This window comes from Coregonus clupeaformis, chromosome 40 (genome assembly GCF_020615455.1).
Source record: "Coregonus clupeaformis isolate EN_2021a chromosome 40, ASM2061545v1, whole genome shotgun sequence".
NCBI lineage: Eukaryota > Metazoa > Chordata > Actinopteri > Salmoniformes > Salmonidae > Coregonus > Coregonus clupeaformis.
In genome coordinates, this window is record NC_059231.1 from 4,328,060 (window position 1) to 4,353,560 (window position 25,501).

The 25,501-nt window shown below is 48.6% G+C and overlaps 1 protein-coding gene across 1 annotated transcript in view; it reads left to right on the forward strand.

The window, feature by feature from the left end:
• LOC121555142 (rho GTPase-activating protein 15-like) overlaps window positions 1–24,695 on the forward strand; it is an 88,180-nt gene extending 63,485 nt beyond the window's left edge. Inside the window, exons 12-13 of the mRNA XM_041868945.2 lie at window positions 16,804–16,909; window positions 24,267–24,695. Coding sequence (XP_041724879.1) covers window positions 16,804–16,909; window positions 24,267–24,447 — 287 coding nt within the window. The 3' untranslated portion in view covers window positions 24,448–24,695. The remainder of the gene's footprint in view (window positions 1–16,803; window positions 16,910–24,266) is intronic.
• Window positions 24,696–25,501: the final 806 nt, after the last annotated feature.

Genomic DNA, 25,501 nt, shown 5'->3' on the forward strand with positions numbered 1-25,501 from the left:
CTCTCTCCCTCTCTCTTCTCTCCCTCTCTCTCTCCCTCTCTCCTCTCTCTCTCGCCTCCTCTCCCTCTCTCCCTCTCTCCCCTCCTCTCCCTCTCTCTTCCCTCCTCTCCCTCTCTCTTCTCTCCTCTCCCTCTCTCTCCTCCCTCTCTCTTCTCTCCTCTCCGGCTCTCTTCCCTCCTCTCCCTCTCTCTTCTCTTCTCTCCCTCTTCTCTTCTCTCCCTCTCTTCCCCCACACTCTCTTCCCTCTATCCCTCTTCTCTTCTCTCCCTCTCTCTTCTCTCCCTCTCTCTTCTCTCCCTCTCTTCCCCCCCTCTCTCTTCCCTCTCTCCCTCTCTCTTCATCTCTCTCTCTCTCCCTCCTCCCCCTCTCCCTCTCTCTTCTCTCCTCTCCCTCTCTCTTCCCTCCTCTCCCTCTCTCTCTCTCTCCCTCCCTCTCTCTCTCCTCTCTCCCTCTCCTCTCTCTTCCCTCCCTCTCTCCATCTCTTCCCTCCTCCCCTCTCTCTTCCTCTCTCTCTCCCCCTCTCTCTTCTCTCCTCTCTCCTCTCTCTTCCTTCACTCTCTCTTCTCTCCTTTTCTCCCCTCCTCTCTCCCTCTCTCTTCCCTCCTCTACCTCTCTCTTCCCCCTCCCCCTCCTCTCCCTCTCTCCCTCTCTCTTCTCTCCCTCTCTCTCTCTCTCCTCTCTCCCTCTCTCTCCCCCTCTCTCCCTCTCTCTCCTCTCCCTCTCTCTTCTCTCCTCTCCGGCTCTCTTCCCTCCTCTCCCTCTCTCTTCTCTTCTCTCCCTCTTCTCTTCTCTCCCTCTCTTCCCCCACCCTCTCTTCCCTCTATCCCTCTTCTCTTCTCTCCCTCTCTCTTCTCTCCCTCTCTCTTCTCTCCCTCTCTCTTCTCTCCCTCTCTTCCCCCTCTCTCTTCCCTCTCTCCCTCTCTCTTCATCTCTCTCTCTCTCCCTCCTCCTCTCTCCCTCTCTCTTCTCTCCTCTCTCTCTCTCTTCCCTCCTCTCCTCTCTCTCTCTCTCCCCCCCCTCTCTCTCTCCTCTCTCCCTCTCCCTCTCTCTTCCCTCCCTCTCTCCATCTCTTCCCTCCTCCCCCTCTCTCTTCCCTCTCTCTCTCCCCCTCTCTCTTCTCTCCTCTCTTGCTCTCTCTTCCTTCCTCTCTCTTCTCTCCTTTCTCCCCTCCTCTCTCCCTCTCTCTTCCCTCCTCTACCTCTCTCTTCCCCCCTCCCTCCTCCTCTCCCTCTCTCCCTCTCTCTTCTCTCCCTCTCTCTTCTCTCCTCTCCCTCTCTCTCCTCTCCCTCTCCTTCTCTCCTCTCCGGCTCTCTTCCCTCCTCTCCCTCTCTCTTCTCTTCTCTCCCTCTTCTCTTCTCACCCTCTCTTCCCCACCTCTCTTCCCTCTATCCCTCTTCTCTTCTCTCCCTCTCTCTTCTCTCCCTCTCTCTTCTCTCCCTCTCTCTTCTCTCCCTCTCTTCCCCCCCTCTCTCTTCCCTCTCTCCCTCTCTCTTCATCTCTCTCTCTCTCCCTCCTCCCCCTCTCCCTCTCTCTTCTCTCCTCTCCCTCTCTCTTCCCTCCTCTCCCTCTCTCTCTCCCCTCCCTCTCTCTCTCCTCTCTCCCTCTCTATTTTCCCTCCTCTCCCTCTCTCTTCTCTTCTCTCCCTCTTCTCTTCTCTCCCTCTCTTCCCCCACACTCTCTTCCCTCTATCCCTCTTCTCTTCTCTCCCTCTCTCTCTTCTCTCCGTCTCTCTTCTCTCCCTCTCTTCCCTCTCTCCCTCTCTCTTCATCTCTCTCTCTCTCCCTCCTCCCCTCTCCTCTCTCTTCTCTCCTCTCCCTCTCTCTTCCCTCCTCTCCCTCTCTCTCTCTCTCCCTCCCTCTCTCTCTCCTCTCTCCCTCTCCCTCTCTCTTCCCTCCTCTCTCCATCTCTTCCCTCCTCCCCTCTCTCTTCCCTCTCTCTCTCCCCCTCTCTCTTCTCTCCTCTCTCGCTCTCTCTTCCTTCACTCTCTCTTCTCTCCTTTCTCCCTCCTCTCTCCCTCTCTCTTCCCTCCTCTCCCTCTCTCTTCTCTCCTCTACCTCTCTCTTCCCCCTCCCCCTCCTCTCCCTCTCTCCCTCTCTCTTCTCTCCCTCTCTCTCTCCTCTCTCCCTCTCTCTCTCCCTCCTCTCCCTCTCTCCCTCTCTCCCTCCTCTCCCTCTCTCTTCCCTCCTCTCCCTCTCTCTTCTCTCCTCTCCCTCTCTCTCCTCTCCCTCTCTCTTCTCTCCTCTCCGACTCTCTTCCCTCCTCTCCCTCTCTCTTCTCTTCTCTCCCTCTTCTCTTCTCTCCCTCTCTTCCCCCACACTCTCTTCCCTCTATCCCTCTTCTCTCCCTCTCTCTTCTCTCCCTCTCTCTTCTCTCCCTCTCTCTTCTCTCCCTCTCTTCCCCCCTCTCTCTTCCCTCTCTCCCTCTCTCTTCATCTCTCTCTCTCTCCCTCCTCCCCCCTCTCCCTCTCTCTTCTCTCCTCTCCCTCTCTCTTCCCTCCTCTCCCTCTCTCTCTCTCTCCCTCCCTCTCTCTCTCCTCTCTCCCTCTCCCTCTCTCTTCCCTCCCTCTCTCCATCTCTTCCCTCCTCCCTCTCTCTTCCCTCTCTCTCTCCCCTCTCTCTTCTCTCCTCTCTCGCTCTCTCTTCCTTCACTCTCTCTTCTCTCCTTTCTCCCCTCCTCTCTCCCTCTCTCTTCCCTCCTCTACCTCTCTCTTCCCCCTCCCCCCTCCTCTCCCTCTCTCCCTCTCTCTTCTCTCCCTCTCTCTCTCCTCTCTCCCTCTCTCTCTCGCCTCCTCTCCCTCTCTCCCCCCTCTCTCCCTCTTCTCTCCCTCCCTCTCTCCATCTCTTCTCCTCCCCTCTCTCTTCTCTCCTCTCTCCCTCTCTTCTCTCCTTTCTCCCTCTCCCCTACTCTCTCCCTCTCTCTTCCCTCCTCTCTCCCTCTCCCTTCCCTAGTCTCCCTGTCTCTTCTCTCCTCTACCTCTCTCTTCCCCCTCTCTCTCCCCTCCTCTCCCCCTCTCTCCCTCTTCTCTCCTCTCTCCCTCTCTCTTCCCTCCCTCTCTCCATCTCTTCCCTCCCTCTCCCTCCTCCCCCTCTCTCTTCCCCTCTCTCTTCCCCTCCCTCTCTCTTCTCTCCTTTCTCCCCCCCCTCTCTCCCTCTCTCTTCCCTCCTCTCTCCCTCTCCCTTCCCTAGTCTCCCTCTCTCTGCCCTCCTCTCCCTCTCTCTTCTCTCCTCTCCCTCCTCTCCCTCTCTCTTCTCTCACTCTCTCCCTCTCTTTTCTCTCCCTCTCTCTTCTCTCCTCTCTCTCCCTCTCTCCCCTCCTCTCCCTCTCCCTCCCCTCTCTCTCTCTCTCTCTCTCTCTCTCGCCTCCTCTCCCTCTCTCCCTCCCTTCTCACCCTCTCTCCCCTCCTCTCCCTCTTTCTTCTCTCCCCCTCTCTCTCTCTCTCTCTCTCTCTCTCTCTCTCTCTCTCTCTCTCTCTCTCTCTCTCTCTCTCTCTCTCTCTCTCTCTCTCTCTCTCTTCCCTCCTCTCTCCCTCTCTCTTCCCTCCTCTCTCCATCTCTCTTCCCTCTATCCCTCTTCTCTTCTCTCCCTCTCTCTTCTCTCCCTCTCTCTTCTCTCCCTCTCTTCCCTCTCTCCCTCTCTCTTCATCTCTCTCTCTCTCCCTCCTCCCCCCTCTCCCTCTCTCTTCTCTCCTCTCCCTCTCTCTTCCCTCCTCTCCCTCTCTCTCTCTCCCCTCCCTCTCTCTCTCCTCTCTCCCTCTCCCTCTCTCTTCCCTCCCTCTCTCCATCTCTTCCCTCCTCCCCCTCTCTCTTCCCTCTCTCTCTCCCCCTCTCTCTTCTCTCCTCTCTCACTCTCTCTTCCTTCACTCTCTCTTCTCTCCTTTCTCCCCTCCTCTCTCCCTCTCTCTTCCCTCCTCTCCCTCTCTCTTCTCTCCTCTACCTCTCTCTTCCCCCTCCCCCCCTCCTCTCCCTCTCTCCCTCTCTCTTCTCTCCCTCTCTCTCTCCTCTCTCCCTCTCTCTCTCGCCTCCTCTCCCTCTCTCCCTCTCTCCCCTCCTCTCCCTCTCTCTTCCCTCTCTCCCTCTCTCTCTTCTCTCCTCTCCCTCTCTCTCTCTCTCCTCTCTCTTCTCTCCTCTCCGACTCTCTTCCCTCCTCTCCCTCTCTCTTCTCTTCTCTCCCTCTTCTCTTCTCTCCCTCTCTTCCCCCACTCTCTCTTCCCTCTATCCCTCTTCTCTTCTCTCCCTCTCTCTTCTCTCCCTCTCTCTTCTCTCCCTCTCTTCCCCCCTCTCTCTTCCTCTCTCCTCTCTCTTCATCTCTCTCTCTCTCCCTCCTCCCCTCTCCCTCTCTCTTCTCTCCTCTCCCTCTCTCTTCCCTCCTCTCCCCCTCTCTCTCTCTCTCCTCCCTCTCTCTCTCCTCTCTCCCTCTCCCTCTCTCTTCCCTCCCTCTCTCCATCTCTTCCCTCCTCCCCCTCTCTCTTCCCTCTCTCTCTCCCCCTCTCTCTTCTCTCCTCTCTCGCTCTCTCTTCCTTCACTCTCTCTTCTCTCCTTTCTCCCCTCCTCTCTCCCTCTCTCTTCCCTCCTCTACCTCTCTCTTCCCCCTCCCCCCTCCTCTCCCTCTCTCCCTCTCTCTTCTCTCCCTCTCTCTCTCCTCTCTCCCTCTCTCTCCCCCTCTCTCCCTCTCTCTCCTCTCCCTCTCTCTTCTCTCCTCTCCGGCTCTCTTCCCTCCTCTCCCTCTCTCTTCTCTTCTCTCCCTCTTCTCTTCTCTCCCTCTCTTCCCCCACACTCTCTTCCCTCTATCCCTCTTCTCTTCTCTCCCTCTCTCTTCTCTCCCTCTCTCTTCTCTCCCTCTCTCTTCTCTCCCTCTCTTCCCCCCTCTCTCTTCCCTCTCTCCCTCTCTCTTCATCTCTCTCTCTCTCCCTCCTCCCCCTCTCCCTCTCTCTTCTCTCCTCTCTCTCTCTCTTCCCTCCTCTCCCTCTCTCTCTCTCTCCCCTCCCTCTCTCTCTCCTCTCTCCCTCTCCCTCTCTCTTCCCTCCCTCTCTCCATCTCTTCCCTCCTCCCCCTCTCTCTTCCCTCTCTCTCTCCCCCTCTCTCTTCTCTCCTCTCTCCTCTCTCTTCCTTCACTCTCTCTTCTCTCCTTTCTCCCCTCCTCTCTCCCTCTCTCTTCCCTCCTCTACCTCTCTCTTCCCCCTCCCCCCCCTCCTCTCCCTCTCTCCCTCTCTCTTCTCTCCCTCTCTCTTCTCTCCTCTCCCTCTCTCTCCTCTCCCTCTCACTTCTCTCCTCTCCGGCTCTCTTCCCTCCTCTCCCTCTCTCTTCTCTTCTCTCCCTCTTCTCTTCTCACCCTCTCTTCCCCCACACTCTCTTCCCTCTATCCCTCTTCTCTTCTCTCCCTCTCTCTTCTCTCCCTCTCTCTTCTCTCCCTCTCTTCCCCCTCTCTCTTCCCTCTCTCCCTCTCTCTTCATCTCTCTCTCTCTCCCTCCTCCCCCTCTCCCTCTCTCTTCTCTCCTCTCCCTCTCTCTTCCCTCCTCTCCCTCTCTCTCTCCCTCCCTCTCTCTCTCCTCTCTCCCTCTCTCTCTTCCCTCCTCTCCCTCTCTCTTCTCTTCTCTCCCTCTTCTCTTCTCTCCCTCTCTTCCCCCACACTCTCTTCCCTCTATCCCTCTTCTCTTCTCTCCCTCTCTCTTCTCTCCGTCTCTCTTCTCTCCCTCTCTTCCCTCTCTCCCTCTCTCTTCATCTCTCTCTCTCTCCCTCCTCCCCCTCTCCCTCTCTCTTCTCTCCTCTCCCTCTCTCTTCCCTCCTCTCCCTCTCTCTCTCTCTCCCCTCCCTCTCTCTCTCCTCTCTCCCTCTCCCTCTCTCTTCCCTCCCTCTCTCCATCTCTTCCCTCCTCCCCCTCTCTCTTCCCTCTCTCTCTCCCCCTCTCTCTTCTCTCCTCTCTCGCTCTCTCTTCCTTCCTCTCTCTTCTCTCCTTTCTCCCTCCTCTCTCCCTCTCTCTTCCCTCCTCTCCCTCTCTCTTCTCTCCTCTACCTCTCTCTTCCCCTCCCCCCTCCTCTCCCTCTCTCCCTCTCTCTTCTCTCCCTCTCTCTCTCCTCTCTCCCTCTCTCTCTCGCCTCCTCTCCCTCTCTCCCTCTCTCCCTCCTCTCCCTCTCTCTTCCCTCCTCTCCCTCTCTCTTCTCTCCTCTCCCTCTCTCTCCTCTCCCTCTCTCTTCTCTCCTCTCCGGCTCTCTTCCCTCCTCTCCCTCTCTCTTCTCTTCTCTCCCTCTTCTCTTCTCTCCCTCTCTTCCCCCACACTCTCTTCCCTCTATCCCTCTTCTCTCCCTCTCTCTTCTCTCCCTCTCTCTTCTCTCCCTCTCTCTTCTCTCCCTCTCTTCCCCCCCTCTCTCTTCCCTCTCTCCCTCTCTCTTCATCTCTCTCTCTCTCCCTCCTCCCCCTCTCCCTCTCTCTTCTCTCCTCTCCCTCTCTCTTCCCTCTCCCTCTCTCTCTCTCTCCCCTCCCTCTCTCTCTCCTCTCTCCCTCTCCCTCTCTCTTCCCTCCTCTCTCTCATCTCTTCCCTCCTCCCCCTCTCTCTTCCCTCTCTCTCTCCCCCTCTCTCTTCTCTCCTCTCTCGCTCTCTCTTCCTTCACTCTCTCTTCTCTCCTTTCTCCCTCCTCTCTCCCTCTCTCTTCCCTCCTCTACCTCTCTCTTCCCCCTCCCCCCTCCTCTCCTCTCTCCCTCTCTCTTCTCTCCCTCTCTCTCTCCTCTCTCCCTCTCTCTCTCGCCTCCTCTCCCTCTCTCCCCCTCTCCCTCTTCTCTCCCCTCCCTCTCTCCATCTCTTCCCTCCTCCCCCTCTCTCTTCTCTCCTCTCTCCCTCTCTTCTCTCCTTTCTCCCTCTCCCCTACTCTCTCCCTCTCTCTTCCCTCCTCTCTCCCTCTCCCTTCCCTAGTCTCCCTGTCTCTTCTCTCCTCTACCTCTCTCTTCCCCCTCTCTCTCCCCTCCTCCTCCCCTCTCTCCCTCTTCTCTCCTCTCTCCCTCTCTCTTCCTCCCTCTCTCCATCTCTTCCCTCCCTCTCCCTCCTCCCCTCTCTCTTCCCTCTCTCTTCCCTCCCTCTCTCTTCTCTCCTTTCTCCCCCCTCTCTCCCTCTCTCTTCCCTCCTCTCTCCCTCTCCCTTCCCTAGTCTCCCTCTCTCTGCCCTCCTCTCCCTCTCTCTTCTCTCCTCTCCCTCCTCTCCCTCTCTCTTCTCTCACTCTCTCCCTCTCTTTTCTCTCCCTCTCTCTTCTCTCCTCTCTCTCCCTCTCTCCCCTCCTCTCCCTCTCTCCCCTCCCCCTCTCTCTCTCTCTCGCCTCCTCTCCCTCTCTCCCCTCCCTTCTCTCCCTCTCTCCCCTCCTCTCCCTCTCTCTTCTCTCCCTCTCTCTCTCTCTCTCTCTCTCTCTCTCTCTCTCTCTCTCTCTCTCTTCCCTCCTCTCTCCCTCTCTCTTCCCTCCTCTCTCCCTCTCCCTTCCCTAGTCTCCCTCTCTCTGCCCTCCTCTCCCTCTCTCTTCTCTCCTCTCCCTCCTCTCCCTCTCTCTTCTCTCACTCTCTCCCTCTCTTTTCTCTCCCTCTCTCTTCTCTCCTCTCTCTCCCTCTCTCCCCTCCTCTCCCTCTCTCCCCTCCTCTCCCTCTCTCTTCTCTCCCTCTCTCTCTCTCTCTCTCTCTCTCTCTCTCTCTCTCTCTCTCTCTCTCTCTCTCTCTCTCTTCCCTCCTCTCTCCCTCTCTCTTCCCTCCTCTCTCCATCTCTCTTCCCTCTATCCCTCTTCTCTTCTCTCCCTCTCTCTTCTCTCCCTCTCTCTTCTCTCCCTCTCTTCCCTCTCTCCCTCTCTATCCCTCTCTCTCTCTCTCCCTCCCTCTCTCCCTCTCTATCCCTCTCTCTCTCTCCCTCCCTCTCTCTCTCCTCTCTCCCTCTCCCTCTCTCTTCCCTCCCTCTCTCCATCTCTTCCCTCCTCCCCCCTCTCTCTTCCCTCTCTCTCTCCCCCTCTCTCTTCTCTCCTCTCTCGCTTCCTTCACTCTCTCTTCTCTCCTTTCTCCCCTCCTCTCTCCCTCTCTCTTCCCTCCTCTCCCTCTCTCTTCTCTCCTCTACCTCTCTCTTCCCCCTCTCCCCCCTCCTCTCCCTCTCTCCCTCTCTCTTCTCTCCCTCTCTCTCTCCTCTCTCCCTCTCTCTCTCGCCTCCTCTCCCTCTCTCCCTCTCTCCCCTCCTCTCCCTCTCTCTTCCCTCCTCTCCCTCTCTCTTCTCTCCTCTCCCTCTCTCTCCTCTCCCTCTCTCTTCTCTCCTCTCCGGCTCTCTTCCCTCCTCTCCCTCTCTCTTCTCTTCTCTCCCTCTCTCTCTCTTCATCTCTCTCTCTCTCCCTCCTCCCCCTCTCCCTCTCTCTTCTCTCCTCTCCCTCCCCCTCTCTCTCCTCTCTCCCTCTCCCTCTCTCTTCCCTCCCTCTCTCCATCTCTTCCCTCCTCCCCCTCTCTCTTCCCTCTCTCTCTCCCCCTCTCTCTTCTCTCTTCTCTCCTCTCTCTTCCCCCCCTCCTCTCCCTCTCTCCCTCTCTCTTCTCTCCCTCTCTCTCTCCTCTCTCTCCCCCTCTCTCCCTCTTCTCTCCCCTCCCTCTCTCCATCTCTTCCCTCCTCCCCCTCTCTCTTCTCTCCTCTCTCCCTCTCTTCTCTCCTTTCTCCCTCTCCCCTACTCTCTCCCTCTCTCTTCCCTCCTCTCTCCCTCTCCCTCTCCCTTCCCTAGTCTCCCTGTCTCTTCTCTCCTCTACCTCTCTCTTCCCCCTCTCTCTCCCCCTCTCTCCCTCTCTCTTCTCTCCCTCTCTCCATCTCTTCCCTCCCTCTCCCTCCTCCCCCTCTCTCTTCCCCTCTCTCTTCCCCTCCTCTCTCTTCTCTCCTTTCTCCCCCCTCTCTCCCTCTCTCTTCCCTCCTCTCTCCCTCTCCCTTCCCTAGTCTCCCTCTCTCTGCCCTCCTCTCCCTCTCTCTTCTCTCCTCTCCCTCCTCTCCCTCTCTCTTCTCTCACTCTCTCCCTCTCTTTTCTCTCCCTCTCTCTTCTCTCCTCTCTCTCCCTCTCTCCCTCCTCTCCCTCTCTCCCTCCCCTCTCTCTCTCTCTCGCCTCCTCTCCCTCTCTCCCTCCCTTCTCACCCTCTCTCCCCTCCTCTCCCTCTCTCTTCTCTCCCTCTCTCTCTCTCTCTCTCTCTCTCTCTCTCTCTCTCTCTCTCTCTCTCTCTCTCTCTCTCTCTCTCTCTCTCTCTTCCCTCCTCTCTCCCTCTCTCTTCCCTCCTCTCGCCATCTCTCTTCCCTCCTCTCCCTCTCTCTTAATAATAATAATAATATGCCATTTAGCAGACACTTTTATCCAAAGCGACTTACAGTCATGTGTGCATACATTTTTACGTATGGGTGGTCCCGGGGATCGAACCCACTACCCTGGCGTTACAAGCGCCATGTTATACCAATTGAGCTACAGAGGACCACAAACATTCTACTCTTCTATCCTCTCTCCCTCTCCCTTCCCTAGGCTCCCTCTCTTTTCTCTCCTCTCTCCCTCTCAGCCCGCAGGTTTGATTAGTTGTTCAGTCTGAGGTCCTCAGGTGGGGCCCATGAAGGCCATGTCTCCCTGTTTCCCTTCCCGGTGAGCTGTTCATTCTTGGAAGGCTGAGGGGAGCAGCTGTGTTTGCAGGCCCTGATCCTGGCACCAACTTACCACGTTCTATTATTCATGTAGGCCTCAGTATCAGAGAGGGGAATCTGGAATCTCCAGCCACCTGTCTCACAGACAAACACTATTTTTTGTTCCGCAAGCAAATCAATGCAAGCACTATGAATTGAGTTTGATCTTGTTAGAGCACTATGTCTATAGTTGACGTTTGAACACTGAAACCATGCGGTTGGTTTGTAGAGGATGGTGGTGGTGTTGTTAGTGTTGCCAGTAAATGTGTAAACTAAGATGTTACATGTTCATGGCTGTGTGCAAACTCTCAGTATGCATGCATGTCTGTGTTTTATCTGTTGAAATAGATTTGACCTCTTTTAACAGTAACTGATTTTATTCCATTCCTTGCTCCCAGAAATTCAGATGGCGAGCAACCTTTAAAATGTTAATCTGTTAATTCATATTTTCCCAAGTTGTTGGGTCCTTGTCTATGCCCTCAGTAACCATGGAAATGGAGTCATGTGAGTTAGTAACGGCCACCCAGAGGAGGAGAGGAGAGGAGAGGAGAGGAGAGGAGAGGAGAGGAGAGGAGAGGAGAGGAGAGGAGAGGAGAGGAGAGGAGAGGAGAGGAGAGGAGAGGAGAGGAGAGGAGAGGAGTCTGAATGCTGCTCCTCGCCTCACATCTCTATCAGGGACTTTCTCATCACTAAGTAGCTAGCACAGTTTAGTACAGGGCTCTGATTTAGTCACTATACTGACACAAAAACAGAAACAACACAGCGGAAAACAGCTCTACACAGAGAATCAAGGGAATGTATTCTGTCTCAGTAGGAGTCGATTCACCCACTTAAGCAATAACTTTACCAATGAGGGTTTAGTATTTATGATAATACTGTACATTAAGGCGACAAAACTGGATGTATATGACAAACATAAGAGAGAATCATATTTCTCTATAGTGTTTGGTATCTGTTTGAAATGTGTTGATAAATGGTTATCATGCTGATATCCTACATTGTGCAGATGGTCCAGGCTACAGTTGGGTCAGCTCATCAGATGCCTATTTGATCAGGATCTAAATTGGAAAATGGTGAAGTCCAGCGCTAGCTCCAGGTCATCTTGGGTAACACACCACTTCTCAAGCTTCAAAGAGACGCATCATTTGTACATGAATAGTTGCACATACTTTTGACCTGGCCTAGTTTAGCTAATAATCACCATTACGATAGAAAATAACTAACAGAAAGATTAAGACATCCTGTCATTATTTAGTCTACCTCAAATGCAAAGTGCACATCACAGAAAGGCAAGCAGCGAGCCCAAAGACCTACAAGCCCTTTACAAGGGAGTTATTCTTATTAGTTTGACATTGTAGGGTTTGTTTGTATCTGACTTATTGAGTGCATACAGAGAACTCATCATAATCACAGATTGATTCTTAACTTGTAATGTTCTGTAATGGGGAACGAGGTGCAAAGCACTACCATGAATATGCAATGAAACATTTAACACATTTAAAAACTGTCTAGAAATTCTGCACTTCTGTACTATTGTGCTGAGACCTCTTTAGATGGTAATATTTCAGTTTGAGAATAACATTTATTCATTAAATTTGACCTTTGATCAAGATAATTCAATATACTACCTTTTTATGAAATGGGGGCATTCAATGATCCTCTAAGACTTTGCTATTCATTAACCAAAAGCACACAATTGGGATCCATTTAAAATCTCAATCACAACCTGCAGGATTATTTGCTTTCTGATAACATTTGCCCTGACAGGGTTTTGGTGTTCCATGCAGCACACTAAGCCTGGCTGGAGATGAGGTTGTTTTGAAACTAGATTTCTTGAAACAAAATACGTTTCCTTGTTTGTAATAGGATTAAATGGACAGCGGTTTAGGTGGTGAATGTGTATCTAGTCACTGTGTCATCGATTTAAACACTTAAGGCTATTGTGCAGTAACTTTCTTTTAAAAATTCAAAAGGCACATGCAGATCTGAGCTATCTTTGTTGCAGGTGCATGGTAACAATTGAATAACATGAGAAAAAAGAAACCAGCACACTGCTCCTGCTAGTATCGCTGCTCTTTATTAAGCTTTACGTATCAGCCTCAAGGCCATCGTCAGAGCTTTTTAAGGCCTTGAGGCTGATACGTAAAGCTTAATAAAGAGCAGCGATACTAGCAAGAGCACTGTGCAGGTTTCTTATTTTTTCTCGCAATAATTGCCTATGAAATGAGCAGGAAGTTGGAAGTAATTGTTTTAGTGATGCAATATGAAAGTAATTATGCTATTTTACTATTATTATTATTAAAGCTATATTATTATTCTAATTATTAAAGCTATATTATTATTATTAAAGCTATATTACTATTATAGGTTATTATCTCTACTTCATCTCAAAACAGTAGAGAGAGAAAATAAAACATGTTAGGGGCACTCACCTTCACGTTCCAATACATACAGCTCACTTGTCAATCTTTGACTGGATCAAGTGACTGTACCATGGGCTACACCCCATACAGTATTGAATTACATTGGCCCACCAGTGTTTTTTTTGTGTGTTGTTGTATGCAGACCTGGATGAGGAGTTGTAACGGTCTGTTGTCATAACAGGTCATAAATCACTTAATCCCCTCAAGGTGCCCAAAAGCTGCCTAATGCGGCAACCAGGGACTAAAGTTGACATGACTAATGTTCGTTTAGTCTTCTGTGGGGTACGCTGTCTCCCTTGAGATGTTTCCCATCATTGAGAGCTTTTGCTTTCCTGTCGGTGCCGGATCTATAACAATATTGGATTTTTCAACAAAATAAAACTGGGTCTTCCATGAAATGGTACCACATTTTGTGTTGTGTGGTACCACACTTAGTCAACACTGTCAATTAAATAATCAAAACTTAATTTATAAGGAGGCTGGCTGAAAATTATCTAAAGGTTTAGAGCGTTTGTGTGAAGAGCAGTATTGCCTGGGGTGCGTTCAGTTCGATTAAACGTTTGCTATGTTGCGTGACAGTTTGTACTGAACTACACATTTCCAAAAAATGTTCTTCAATGTTTTTGAACAGACTTTGAGGTAAATTTTCTCTGTTTGGTGGGTGTGACTTGAAGCAATGAGTGACATATGTAAAGGGAAGCGTCAATGCTGACAGCATTCCCCAACCCATAACCCAACCCCTCCGTATTTTTCAACTTGTCCTTCAGAACAGCACCGTTTCTGTTTAATTGAACGTTACACACCATTTTTCCGCACTAAATGCTGCCCTGTATTCAACTAGCTTCTGTGCTCAATCAGTACCTAACATGACCCTGTGTGACTTTACAGGTCAGGCTATATGTTACAGGGTGTGGTACATTGGAGTGAATCAGCACATTCAGATGATATAATCCTAACAAGGCATTTCTGCCTGCTTTAAATTAATGACACTGTCCTCTCCATCTGTCCACAATGGTGAGCTGAGGGGCATCTCCAATATGTCAGCCACCCAACGGCAAAGTCATTAATGAATCATGTCCTTTGTGCCAGTTATGGAGACTAGATTAAATATTTTAGGGCGAGGCCTTCTATTGATTAGTTGTGTAGCAGCAGATGCCTCGTAGAAACTGTTGGGCATTGTTTCAAGTAGTTAACAGATATATTACCTGGTCTATTTCAGAGTGGGTCTACTAAACTCTCATCTTAAGTCACTTCCGATATTCTCAGTGATAACTTCCAGTGGACAAAAACGAAACAGTAGAACTGTTGAGAGAGAGTGACAGGGAAAGTTCCCACACGTTCCATCCTGCCGGGCCGGTGCAGAGCACAATAGAGAACAGAAACAGAACAGAGACAGAACAGAGACAGAGACAGAGACAGCGACAGAGACAGCGACAGAGACAGCGACAGAGACAGAGCAGAGACGAAAGAGACAGAGACAGAAACAGAGACAGAGACAGAGACAGAGACAGAGACAGAGACAGAGACAGAGACAGAGACAGAGACAGAGACGAAAGAGACAGAGACAGAGACAGAGACAGAGACAGAAACAGAGACAGAGACAGAGACAGAACAGAGACCGAAACAGACAGAGACAGACAGAGACAGACAGAGACAGACAGAGACAGACAGAGACAGACAGAGACAGAGACAGAGACAGAGACAGAAACAGAGACAGAGACAGAGACAGAAACGAGACTAAACAGAGACCGAACAGAGACAGAGACAGACAGACAGACAGAGACAGACAGAGACAGAGACAGAGAAGAACAGAGAAGAACAGAGACAGAACAGAGACAGAACAGAGACAGAACAGAGACAGGAAAGAGACAGAGACAGAGACAGAGACAGAGACAGAGACAGAGACAGAGACAGAACAGAGACCGATCAGAGACAGAGACAGAACAAACAGAACAGACAGAACAGAGACCGAGACAGAGACAGAGACAGAGACAGAGACAGAGACAGAGACAGAGACAGAGACAGAGACAGAGACAAAGACAAAGACAAAGACAAAGACAGACAGAACTGACAGAACTGACAGAACAGAGACAGAGACAGAGACAGAGACAGAGACAGAGACAAAAGAGACAGAGACAGAAACGAGACCGAACAGAGACCGAACAGAGACAGAGACAGACAGAGACAGATAGAGACAGAGACAGAGAAGAACAGAGAAGAACAGAGACAGAACAGAGACAGAACAGAGACATAGACAGAGACAGAGACAGAGACAGAGACAGAGACAGAGACAGAGACAGAGACAGAACAGAGACGAGACAGAGACAGAACAAACAGAACAGACAGAACAGAGACAGAGACAGAGACAGAGACAGAGACAGAGACAGAGACAGAGACAAAGACAAAGACAAAGACAAAGACAAAGACAAAGACAGAGACAGAGACAGAGACAGAGACAGAGACAGAGACAGACAGAACTGACAGAAGAGAGACAGAATAGAGACGAAACAGAACAGAGACAGAGACAGAGACAGAGACAGAGACAGAGACAGAGACAGAGACAGAGAAAGAGTTAGAGACAGAGACAGAGACAGAGACAGAGACAGAGACAGGGACAGAGACAGAGACAGAGACAGAGACAGAACAGACAGAACTGAAAGAACAGAGACAGAATAGAGATGAAACAGAACAGAGACAGAACAGAGACAGAGACAGAGACAGAGACAGAGACAGAGCCAGAGCCAGAGACAGAGACAGAGACAGAGACAGAGACAGAGACAGAGACAGAGACAGAGACAGTGACAGAGACAGTGACAGTGACAGAGACAGAGACAGGGACAGGGACAGGGACAGGGACAGGGACAGGGACAGGGACAGGGACAGGGACAGGGACAGGGACAGGGACAGGGACAGGGACAGGGACAGGGACAGGGACAGGGACAGGGACAGGGACAGAACAGAGCATGTCTCAGGCCAGGCTCACCTAGAGCAGTATGTCAGGAGCCTTATTCTCTCTCCCAGAAGGTCCCAGAACGTGTTTGTCCATCTGTGCCCAGTTGGCACCCGACGCGGGCGTCTGCCACCTGTGCCGTGCCAGCTCGGTGTACACGCAGACATCTGCTCTGGCCGTGCTCAAGGGGAGCCTCCACGGTACAGACAGCGCTCTGCGGCGCTGTCTGCTAACAACCTGGGGTAATGAGAACAAGCAGTGCTGAGTAGACTCCATTAGGCCATCAGTGTTACCCTAACCTGTGGCTTACTCTGGAGGTGAGAGAAGGTTGTTGAGCACAGGGAGGCTAGAGGAAATATGAGGTTATTGTCACCTCTTTACCAGGTAGCAGGTGTCAACAGATAGATTGGGAGGTCTGGTACCTATAGTCACACTGAGTGAACCGGTTTTGGACTGTAGATGTGTTACTGACTGTTACTGACAGTTACTGACTGTTACTAACTGTAGATGTGTTACTGACTGTAGATGTGTTACTGACAGTTACTGACTGTTACTGACTGTAGATGTGTTACTGACTGTAGATGTGTTACTGACAGTTACTGACTGTTACTGACTGTAGATGTGTTACTGACTGTAGATGTGTTACTGACAGTTACTGACTGTAGATGTGTTACTGACTGTAGATGTGTTACTGACTGTAGATGTGTTACTGACAGTTACTGACTGTAGATGTGTTACTGACAGTTACTGACTGTAGATGTGTTACTGACTGTTACTGACTGTTACTGACTGTAGATGTGTTACTGACAGTTACTGACTGTTACTGACTGTAGATGTGTTACTGACTGTAGATGTGTTACTGACTGTTACTGACTGTAGATGTGTTACTGACTATAGATGTGTTACTGACTGTAGATGTGTTACTGACAGTTACTGACTGTAGATGTGTTATAGACTGTTGCAGTTTTCAGGGTTTTCTTGTTTTTCCATTTCTTTCTTTCACTCTCTCCCTCTTTAGCAAACTACACAAACACACACATTCACATGTGTTTTCCCAACTGTTCCTAAATGGAGTAGCATTACAGCAAGCAAACATCTGTTCAGATTAACACGCAAAGTTATTTTGGGGTGGAAAAGGAGCTTGATCTCTGGGTTGGTTGTATTGAGGTCCCCGCCTGTCCTGCCCCCTATGAGGACTAAATCATCAAGGATTATCTAACTCATCTGACCAATGAATTAGGTTTCTATTTTTGTTTGATTACAATCAAATAAAGTCTCACCATTCTCATTTAAACACATGCTTAGTGTTTGAGAGATTTCATTGGTGTATTCCTCTTACCTATTAAAGAACAGTGTCCTGCAGGCATGCGCTATCAGGAGAGGAGGTCCGGTCTTAAGAGTGTTACCCACCAGCCATCACAAAATGATGGATTCTACCAATTTATAAAGGTCATAGGTCAGACACAATGTCGCCATACAGTTTACAGTCTCTATATGGCTTGTGCATTACGGGTAAGGGACCATCTGACGCCACATTGGAGGGTTGGAGACTAGGACGTTCCCACGGGACAGCTAATTGGTCAGCCATTAAGTGTTGTGTTTCAGCAACAGTAGGGCTCTAATGGCTTCCCATAGTAACTATAATGATCATCCATTAACACACAAAGTAAAGTCTCACTAACTCTTGAATTGAATGTGAATAATCAGACAAACATCTACATTTGGATTATATCAATCTTTATAGTGTTGTCACTCTTAACGATATTCCCCAAAATCTTCCTTTCTGAACAGAGACGAAGGAATGCAAGCAGAAGGTGCAGGTTATGAAGAAGCTGGTACTTCAGCTCCCTAAACCCAACCAGGACACCATGAGAGTACTCTTCAGACACCTGCAGAAGTAAGTTCACAGCCTTTCATGTCATTGGAGCACTACCACAACGTTGTTTTTCAATGTCCAGAATTTGGATGCATTGTACTGCACTGTTGGAGCTAGGAACACAAGCATTTCACTACACCCATAATAACATCTGCTAAATATGTGTATGTGACCAATAAAATGTGATTTGATTTGATTTGTAGAATAAAGCAGGCGAATGGTACTACAATAGCTACTGCTATAACTCATAAAGTATCTTATCTATTAGGCCAGTGTTTTTAAAAAGCAGCTTGATAACAGAGGGACAAACGTACAGCAGGGTTGACAGAGAGGTCACACTAAAACATCAAGCTCTGTAGAAAGTTTGTGTGACCCTCCTATCCCTCTTCCCCCACCCGACTGTGGCATCCTGGCCCCGTGTGTACAGGGAAGGTGGAAATGACCTCAGTGCTGCCTGCATATGCAAGTTGCCAGGTCCCGGTCCACTCTGACTGTGCTGGCCAGGCTAAAGGGGCCATATGGCTAAAACCATGTCCCAGGAGAGGTGTTCTATCCCATCTTACCCTTCTCCATATTTACCACCCCACACAGGAGGCCAAATGAATCATTTTAGATTGATGAGCCCCTCCCTAACTGGGACATACCCCTTGGCTGCAGCAGAGGACGGGTGTGTGTGTGTGTTTGTCTGTTTGCTTCCGAATGCCAGGTCCCTCAATTAGTCCAACCCCCCCATTCATATCCCTATGCAGAATCGCCTGTAGAGATACCCCCGAAGAATCTCTCTTTCTCTCTCTCTCTCTCTCTCTCTCTCTCTCTCTCTCTCTCTCTCTCTCTCTCTCTCTCTCTCTCTCTCTCTCTCTCTCTCTCTCTCTCTCTCTCTCTCTCTCTCTCTCTCTCTCTCTCTCTCTCTCTCTCTCTCTCTCTCTCTCTCTCTCTCTCTCTCTCTCTCTCTCTCTCTCTCTCTCTCTCTCTCTCTCTTTAAGTGGCATTTCCCAGTCCTCTTTCCTTCTCCTTCTACAGCTCCTTTATGCAGCTTTGCATAATATAATATGTTGAATAATATCCTCATAAAATCTGTCAATGGACCAAGTGAAATAAAGTTACTGACGCATTGTTTTGCTCAAACAGTTTCACTGCAAGGGGATTGTGGGGACAGAGTAAATCCCAGGCAGTGCCACCACAAAATGACTTCCCGCTGCCCTCTCACCATGCAAATAATTAAGCCAGAATATGTCATGTGACAGAATGGCAGGAGAAGGGGCCCCTAGGGACCAGATGCAGGACTTTGGCTGCTACACCCCCACCTACTGATGTGGTTTAGATCTTATTCACTTCTTTCTCTCTCTCCCTCTCGCTCTTTACCGCGTTCACTCCCAGTCCCACTCTCTATTGCTAGATGCGTATGCCTAATCTAAATTACACAGCAGACCACAGTTAATTAGAATCATGTGTGATTTATTTATTTATTTCCCTTTTTTCTCCCAAAGAGAGGAGCAGCATTGGAGGGTTTAGTAAGTAAGTATAGTATATTTTCCTGAGATTGCCAGAGGAGAGAAGTAGGGGAAACACTGAGAGAATCTTCTAAAGACAATTAGAGGAAAATAATACGAGTGCAGAGTTAAAGCTGAAAAACACTTATCAGCATGTTGCCTTATCGAGGATGTTAAATGAGATTACAAAAAGCCAAAAAGTGTGTGAATGTGTGTGTCCGTGCCTCCCACATTAAACAACTTTTATTCCCAAATTAAGAGTGGTTTATCATCCAAGGCTTCACTGAGCGGTTTTATTTCTGTCCTGGCTGGGTTGGCCGGGCCTTCAGTAATGTAAGAGTCTATGAAGGCTTCTCACTGCTTTGTTGTGGCTTCATTCTCTGCTTGTGTGGAACCAGTGTTCATTTTCTCCCCAATCCATGGGGGCTGGCTTCAATATCGAGCCGTGTACTTGTATTGTGATGATATGGTCAAGGAAACCAGATTCTCTGAAGGGTACCTTCACTTAACCATTCTATTCATTCTCCTTTTTGTGGGTGATTTTTATCACTGCTGTTCATGGTACCATTTACCACAAGGGCTTAAAACAATCCATGGGTCTGTTTTCAGTCTTTCAATTCTTGCTGACCTTACTGCCGAGTGGAAAACAAACCACTGGATGTAACCTCTATAGGCGTGGTAGGTAGCCACAGCCGAGACTAGGAGAGGAACAAAATCAACGGTAGCTACTGGAGCAGAATGTATGGCATAGGTCTGCCTAGGACAGCTCTTATGATTGGCTCTCAACTGCCATGATCACATGCAGTGTTTTGTACCCATAGTGCACTGAGAAGATGCTCACTGGAAACTTTTCAACACTTGAACAAATGTTTGGTCCCATGGGGTATTTTTAGTTCAGATCAGATGGGGCACTGTCTGTTCACTTTACAGTATGAGACTGACGCTTACAGTTTCAACCTCCGAGCCTTAGACCACCCCCCATTCCCTCTCCTCCTCACCCCACCTCCTCCGGCTCCTTGGCCCTCCCTCTCTCTCTTCTCCTCCTCACCTCAATTTATTATCTGTCTCATGATCCTGAAGGAGTCAATGATCCTGACCCAATTAGGAGGAGCCTTCCAGGCGAGGAGGGGAGGGGAAGAGGAGGAGGAAGGAGGGTAGGAGGGACGCCATCACGCTTGGCGAAATGAGATGCTAATTAATTACCATTGGCATCTTGGGCCATGCATGTCAGCTCATGTAGGAGACATCAATGATTCGTCAGATCAAATCATGAGTGCCCTCTGGTCACCTCTCAGGGTACGGTAGGCTGGACAGTCACTGCTGATAGCTGTGCATGCCACCATGGGATTTTGGAATCATTGTGCCAGTTGCAGTGTTACTGACAAGTCTTTATGTGATGTTTGGGTGTGCAGTATTTAAAGTATGATTTTGTTTTCTGCAGGTATAGTAGAAGTAGTAGTAGTAGTAGTAGTAGTAGTAGTAGTAGTAGTAGTAGTAGAGGTAGAGGTAGTAGTAGTTGTTGTAATAGTAGTATCAGTAGTAGTATTAGTAGTAGTAGTAGTAGCAGAGGTGGTAGTAGTAGTAGTAGTAGAGGTAGTAGTACTTGTAGTAGTAGAGATAGTAGTAGTAGTAGCAGAGGTAGTAGTAGTAGTAGTAGTAGTAGTAGTAGTAGTAGTAGTAGTAGTAGTAGTAGTAGTAGCAGTAGAGGTAGTTGTAGTATTAGTTGTAGTAGTAGTAGTAGTAGTAGTAGTAGTTGTAGAGGTGGTGGTAGTAGTAGTAGTAGCAGTTGTTGTTGTTGTATAGGTGGTAGTAGTAGTAAAAGTAGTAGTAGTAGTAGTAGTAGTAGCAGGAGTAGTAGTAGTAGTAGTAGTAGTTGTATTATTATTATTATTATTATTATTAGTAGTAGTAGTAGTAGTAGTAGTAGTAGTAGTACTAGTAGTCGGGGTGCCTTGTAAGGATCCGACGGCGAGCGAGTAAACTGCCTCTTCCATCAATCCTATTAGCCAATGGACGATCTAATATTAAGGTTATCCTACCAACGGATCTGCAACTGGATCCTGGACTACCTGACGGGCCGCCCCCAGGTGGTAAGGGTAGGTAACAACACATCTGCCACGCTTATCCTCAACACGGGGGCCCCTCAGGGGTGCGTGCTCAGTCCCCTCCTGTACTCCCTGTTCACCCATGACTGCATGGCCAGGTACGACTCCAACACCATCATGAAGTTTACCGACAACACAACAGTGGTAGGCCTGATCACTGATAACAATGAGACAGCCTATAGGGAGGAGGTCAGAGACCTGGCCATGTGGTGCCAGGATAACAACCTCTACCTCAACGTGATCAAGACAAAGGAGATGATTGTGGACTACAGGAAAAAAAAGCGGACTGAGCACGCCCCCATTCTCATCGACGGGGCTGTAGTGGAACAGGTTGAGAGCTTCAAGTTCCTTGGTGTCCACATCACCAACAAACTATCATGGTCCAAACACACCAAGACAGTCATGAAGAGGGCACGACAAAGCCTCATCCCCCTCAGGAGACTGAAAAGATTGTGCATGGGTCCTCAGATCCTCAAAAAGTTCTACAGCTGCACCATCGAGAGCATCCTGACTGGTTGCATCACCGCCTGGTATGGCAACTGCTCAGCCTCCGACGGCAAGGCACTACAGAGGGTAGTGCGTACGGCCCAGTACATCCCTGGGGCTAAGCTTCCTGCCATTCAGGAACTCTATACCAGGCAGTGTCAGAGGAAGTCCCATAACAATTATCAAAGACTCCAGCCACCCAAGTCATAGACTGTTCTCCCTGCTACCACACGGCAAGCGGTACCGGAGTGCCAAGTCTAGGTCCAAAAGGCTTCTTAACAGCTTCTACCCCCAAGCCATGGCTTCTACCCCCAAGCCATAAGACTCCTGAACAGCTAATCATGGCTACCCGGACTATTTGCACAGTAATTGTAGTTTTAGTTGTATTAGTAATTGTAGTTTTAGTTGTATTAGTAGTAGTAGTAGTAGTAGTAGTAGTAGGAGTAGTTGTAGTAGTAGTAGTAGTAGAGGTGGTAGTAGTAGTAGTAGTTGTTGTTGTTGTTGTTGTTGTTGTTGTAGAGGTAGTAGTAGTAGTAGTAGTAGTAGTAGTAGTAGTAGTAGTAGTAGTAGATGTAGTAGTAGTAGTAGTAGTAGTAGTAGTAGTAGATGTAGTAGTTATAGTAATCATGATGGTCAGAGGAGGAGGAGAGTAAGAGTTTAGCTAGAGTAAGCATTTTAACACTAACTTATAGCAGTTTCCATTGTGCAGAGGCATAATTATCATGCAGAGCTTAGCTAGGTGATGTATTCCTCCTGTGAATATACATTGGAATTACTTGAATAATTGTGTCGCCTTACTTGAGATCATTAGTGAACCATTAGGCAAGGCAATCCAGACCCTTAGATCATCGCAGTGTTCTAATGAAGTTAAAACGCTGATGGTCAGACAGGCAGAGAACAGTGATGTACTGTACACAGGCACGGGACTGAGGTTAATTGCAGACATTAATGGGAAATTATGGTGTGTACACATTTTAATCGGGTTTCACTCTGAGACACACCCCAAAACACTTAGTCACATGGACACACAACACACAGACATACACATAGCATGTCAACTGCTTGAATAGATACTGTATTTACCAGGTGAAATAAAACTGTATTTACAAGGTCAAATAAAATAAAAAGCACTCACTCATCATATCGTCATTTAAACGCTCAATTATGTGCTTTCAGTAAACTCTGTTCTTCCCACTCATCCACTTAAATAGATCTTCACACACATTCTGATGGCCCATGCATGTGGTGAGAGCGGATCTGTAATTGTGCTTTGGTAGCACTGACAAATAGGTGCCAGGGAATTTCACTTCCTGCAATTACGTTCCCACCTGTGAACTTAAGAGCTCACGTCTGGAATCAATTATGGCACTTTTCCCACAATAGTCCAAGATGTCAGCGTTTTGCAACTTGTAGCATTATGGCACTGGAAGACACTATTCAGTACTAGCAACATTGTTATTGCTGCTTCGACCACTACTACTATTATTACTAGTTTACTACTATTCATAAACAACCACTACATATTTGCTCTGACACAGTATCATGATAGCATATTTTATGGAAAAGTGTCTCAAAGTGAGATGAGGATAAATATTTATATTGATGATGTCAGGTTGGATCATCGTCAGGCCTTTCTCTCTGTAATGAGGTTGAGAAATATGCATGGCATGTGCACACGCATGGTCGATATTATAATGACATATGGCAGAGCAAGATGTTGACCATCACATGTGATTAACGATTTAGAGGCATATTTCCATTGGTGAGATACAGCCTGATCGTGACCTTTCCAGACAAGCTTTTTATTGACATACTGTATACTGTACACTGAAATCAGCTGTTTAGACAGACTATCGTTAGTGTGAATGTCAGTCTGTCTGAAATGCCTATCCTGATTGCTCTCTTGCATACCTGTAAATCTGCCTTTACAACAGTGACTTCTTATGTTGACTGAACTATTAGGGTAGTTGTCACAAAGAATACTAACTCCATACACTGGAAAAATAAATAAAAAATGCAATGTTTTTTTACAATACATGTGCACTACATCTAGGTAATGACTGTGTACGCTGCTGTGAAGCTGGAAAATATAGAGGCTGTGTTTATTTTGTATTTGTTTTATGATATGTCAGCCATAGATAACATCACTTGGGGCTTTCCAAAAGACCAGCTTCAGACGCCGCAGCGCAGCAGAGCGCTGAGAGCAGACCAGACCAGACTAGGCCTGGCACTCTGACAATACCTTTTGGATGCAATTGCCTGCTGAATTTTTAGTAGTAGTAGTAGAGCCGTGTGTGGATCCGTGTGTGGATCCGTTTTGAGCACGGAGGGACCCCATCCCACCTCAAAACGCTTCGTTAAGAACCCACTGACAGCTTGGAGATTCGCCCCATGCCACAGCCCTTCCATCCTATTCCAGGCCTCACTCCATAACGGGCCCAGAGGCCTGTGGGTGGCAGCCTCCTCCACGGAGGGACTAGAGAGAGGAGCGGAGTGAGACCCCCTGCCTGGGCCTATTAGGCATCTCTGCCCCACAGCCAAGCCTCAGCTCAGGGACAATGCTTCTCAAAAATACTATTACGTTTTTTTGTTCTTTCCCCCAGAAAGTAGTCCTCATATGCACCCTGCTTAGCATACTGCTCATATCAAGATAATGGAATATATTTCTAATGGATCATGTCAAAGGAAGAAGGCAAGGCAATCTGTAAAGTAAAACAAAAGCGGGTCACTGCGGCTCGTGTCAAGTACAGTACAGTATAACATAGACCAGTTTCCTCATTGTGGCATAGAATCCTACAGCATGTATGTAATGTACAAGACTTCTTGTAAGTGCTTCTTGATTTCCTGCCCCGTTTTATCCAGATACCAAGTCTTCTCCAGACATCTCTACACTGATTTATTTAGTCACTTTCCCTATTAAGATACATAGAGTCAATGGATGCTCTGCAGTTCACTGCCAGTGCTGAACGTGTGGTATGAAGTGAGCGGTTTAGCTGTGGCTGAACCTGGACCTTTGAGTACATAAAGCTGGGTGCAGAAATTATACACAGTGTTGCCAATACTGAAATAGGAGATGCTTTCAACAGGGGCCATTCAAGGGTAAAAATCTGCCTTGCTGACAAATCTGGTGAATATATGCAGAAATGATCCACCATCTTCCAGTGGCAATGAGATCTCTCTTTTTGTGATGATCATTGATGTTGACTTGAGAAACCTTGTTTCATGAATTTTTATGAGTTTATCCCATTGTTTCAAACTCTTATTTTCCCAGATAATTGAACCCTTCTCTCTCTGTAGGATTCTGACGTGTTCGCGGAAGAACCTCATGTCGACCCAAGGCATCAGTATCGTGTTTGGCCCGACGCTCATGTGGCCTGAGCTGGACTGTGGGAACATGGCAGTCAACATGGTCTATCAGAACCAGATAGTGGAGTTCATCCTCATTGAGAGCCCAGAGATCTTCGGCCTGCAGAAGTAGTGATAGGGACATTTAATCTACAGCTATCGATGGACTCATGAAACAGACAAGAGGACTTACTGTGCCTAAAGCTTGGAGCGAGTTGCTAGTATTGTTGTAATATATTATTCATAGGAAGGATGTACACCTTATGTTAAAGTGTTAGTCATTTAAAAAAGGAATAGCATTTATATTTTATTATAAACTGGGTGGTTCAAGACCTGCAGGCTGATTGGCTGACAGCCGTGGTATATCAGACCATATACCACGGGCATGACAAAACTGTTATTTTTACTGCTCTAATTATGTTGGTAACCAGTTTATAATAGCAATAAGGCACCTCGGGGGGTTTGTGGTATATGGCCAATATACCACGGCTAAGCGCTGTGTCCAGGTACTCCACGTTGAGTCGTGCGTAAGAACAGCCCTTAGCCTTGGTATTTTGGCCATATACCACACCCCCTAGGGCCTTAATGCTTGACTATATCACTATTCTTTTTGTCAGTTTGAATCCAGCACCTAAACTGAATTTTGCATTAGTAAATCCACAATAGTAAAGGAGCTTATTTTGTGCTCTGATTCATCCATTGCCTTTTACTGCACAGTTATCATGAAAGAAGTATGGACACAAGAAGTGATGCTATGTTCAGTTGTTTGTGCGTATGTGTGCCTGTGTGATGCATTCAAGTGTTGTTTATATTCAAGCATTTGAATGAGCGTCTTCCTAAATACGAACTCCAAACTGCAGCCGTCTGTATCTGTTTTTTAATTTTCTATGCAAATAGAGCCTGTCTCAGACACATTTGGAAATTAAAAAGAAGCCTTTGAATACGAGCACTGAGTTTGGTTTTATCAGATGTGTTGTATGAAACCACAAGCACATTGGAAAAAGTATCCCTTTCTCCTCCAATTGCAAGATTCAGTTTTAGGGGTTAAACAAACAAATGCACGCACGCACGCACACACACGCACACGCCCACACACGCCCACACACGCACACACAGGATGAGATGATTACTTTCAATTATTTTCTATGACGAACGACCACTCATCAAAACATTACTAATGGAGCTGT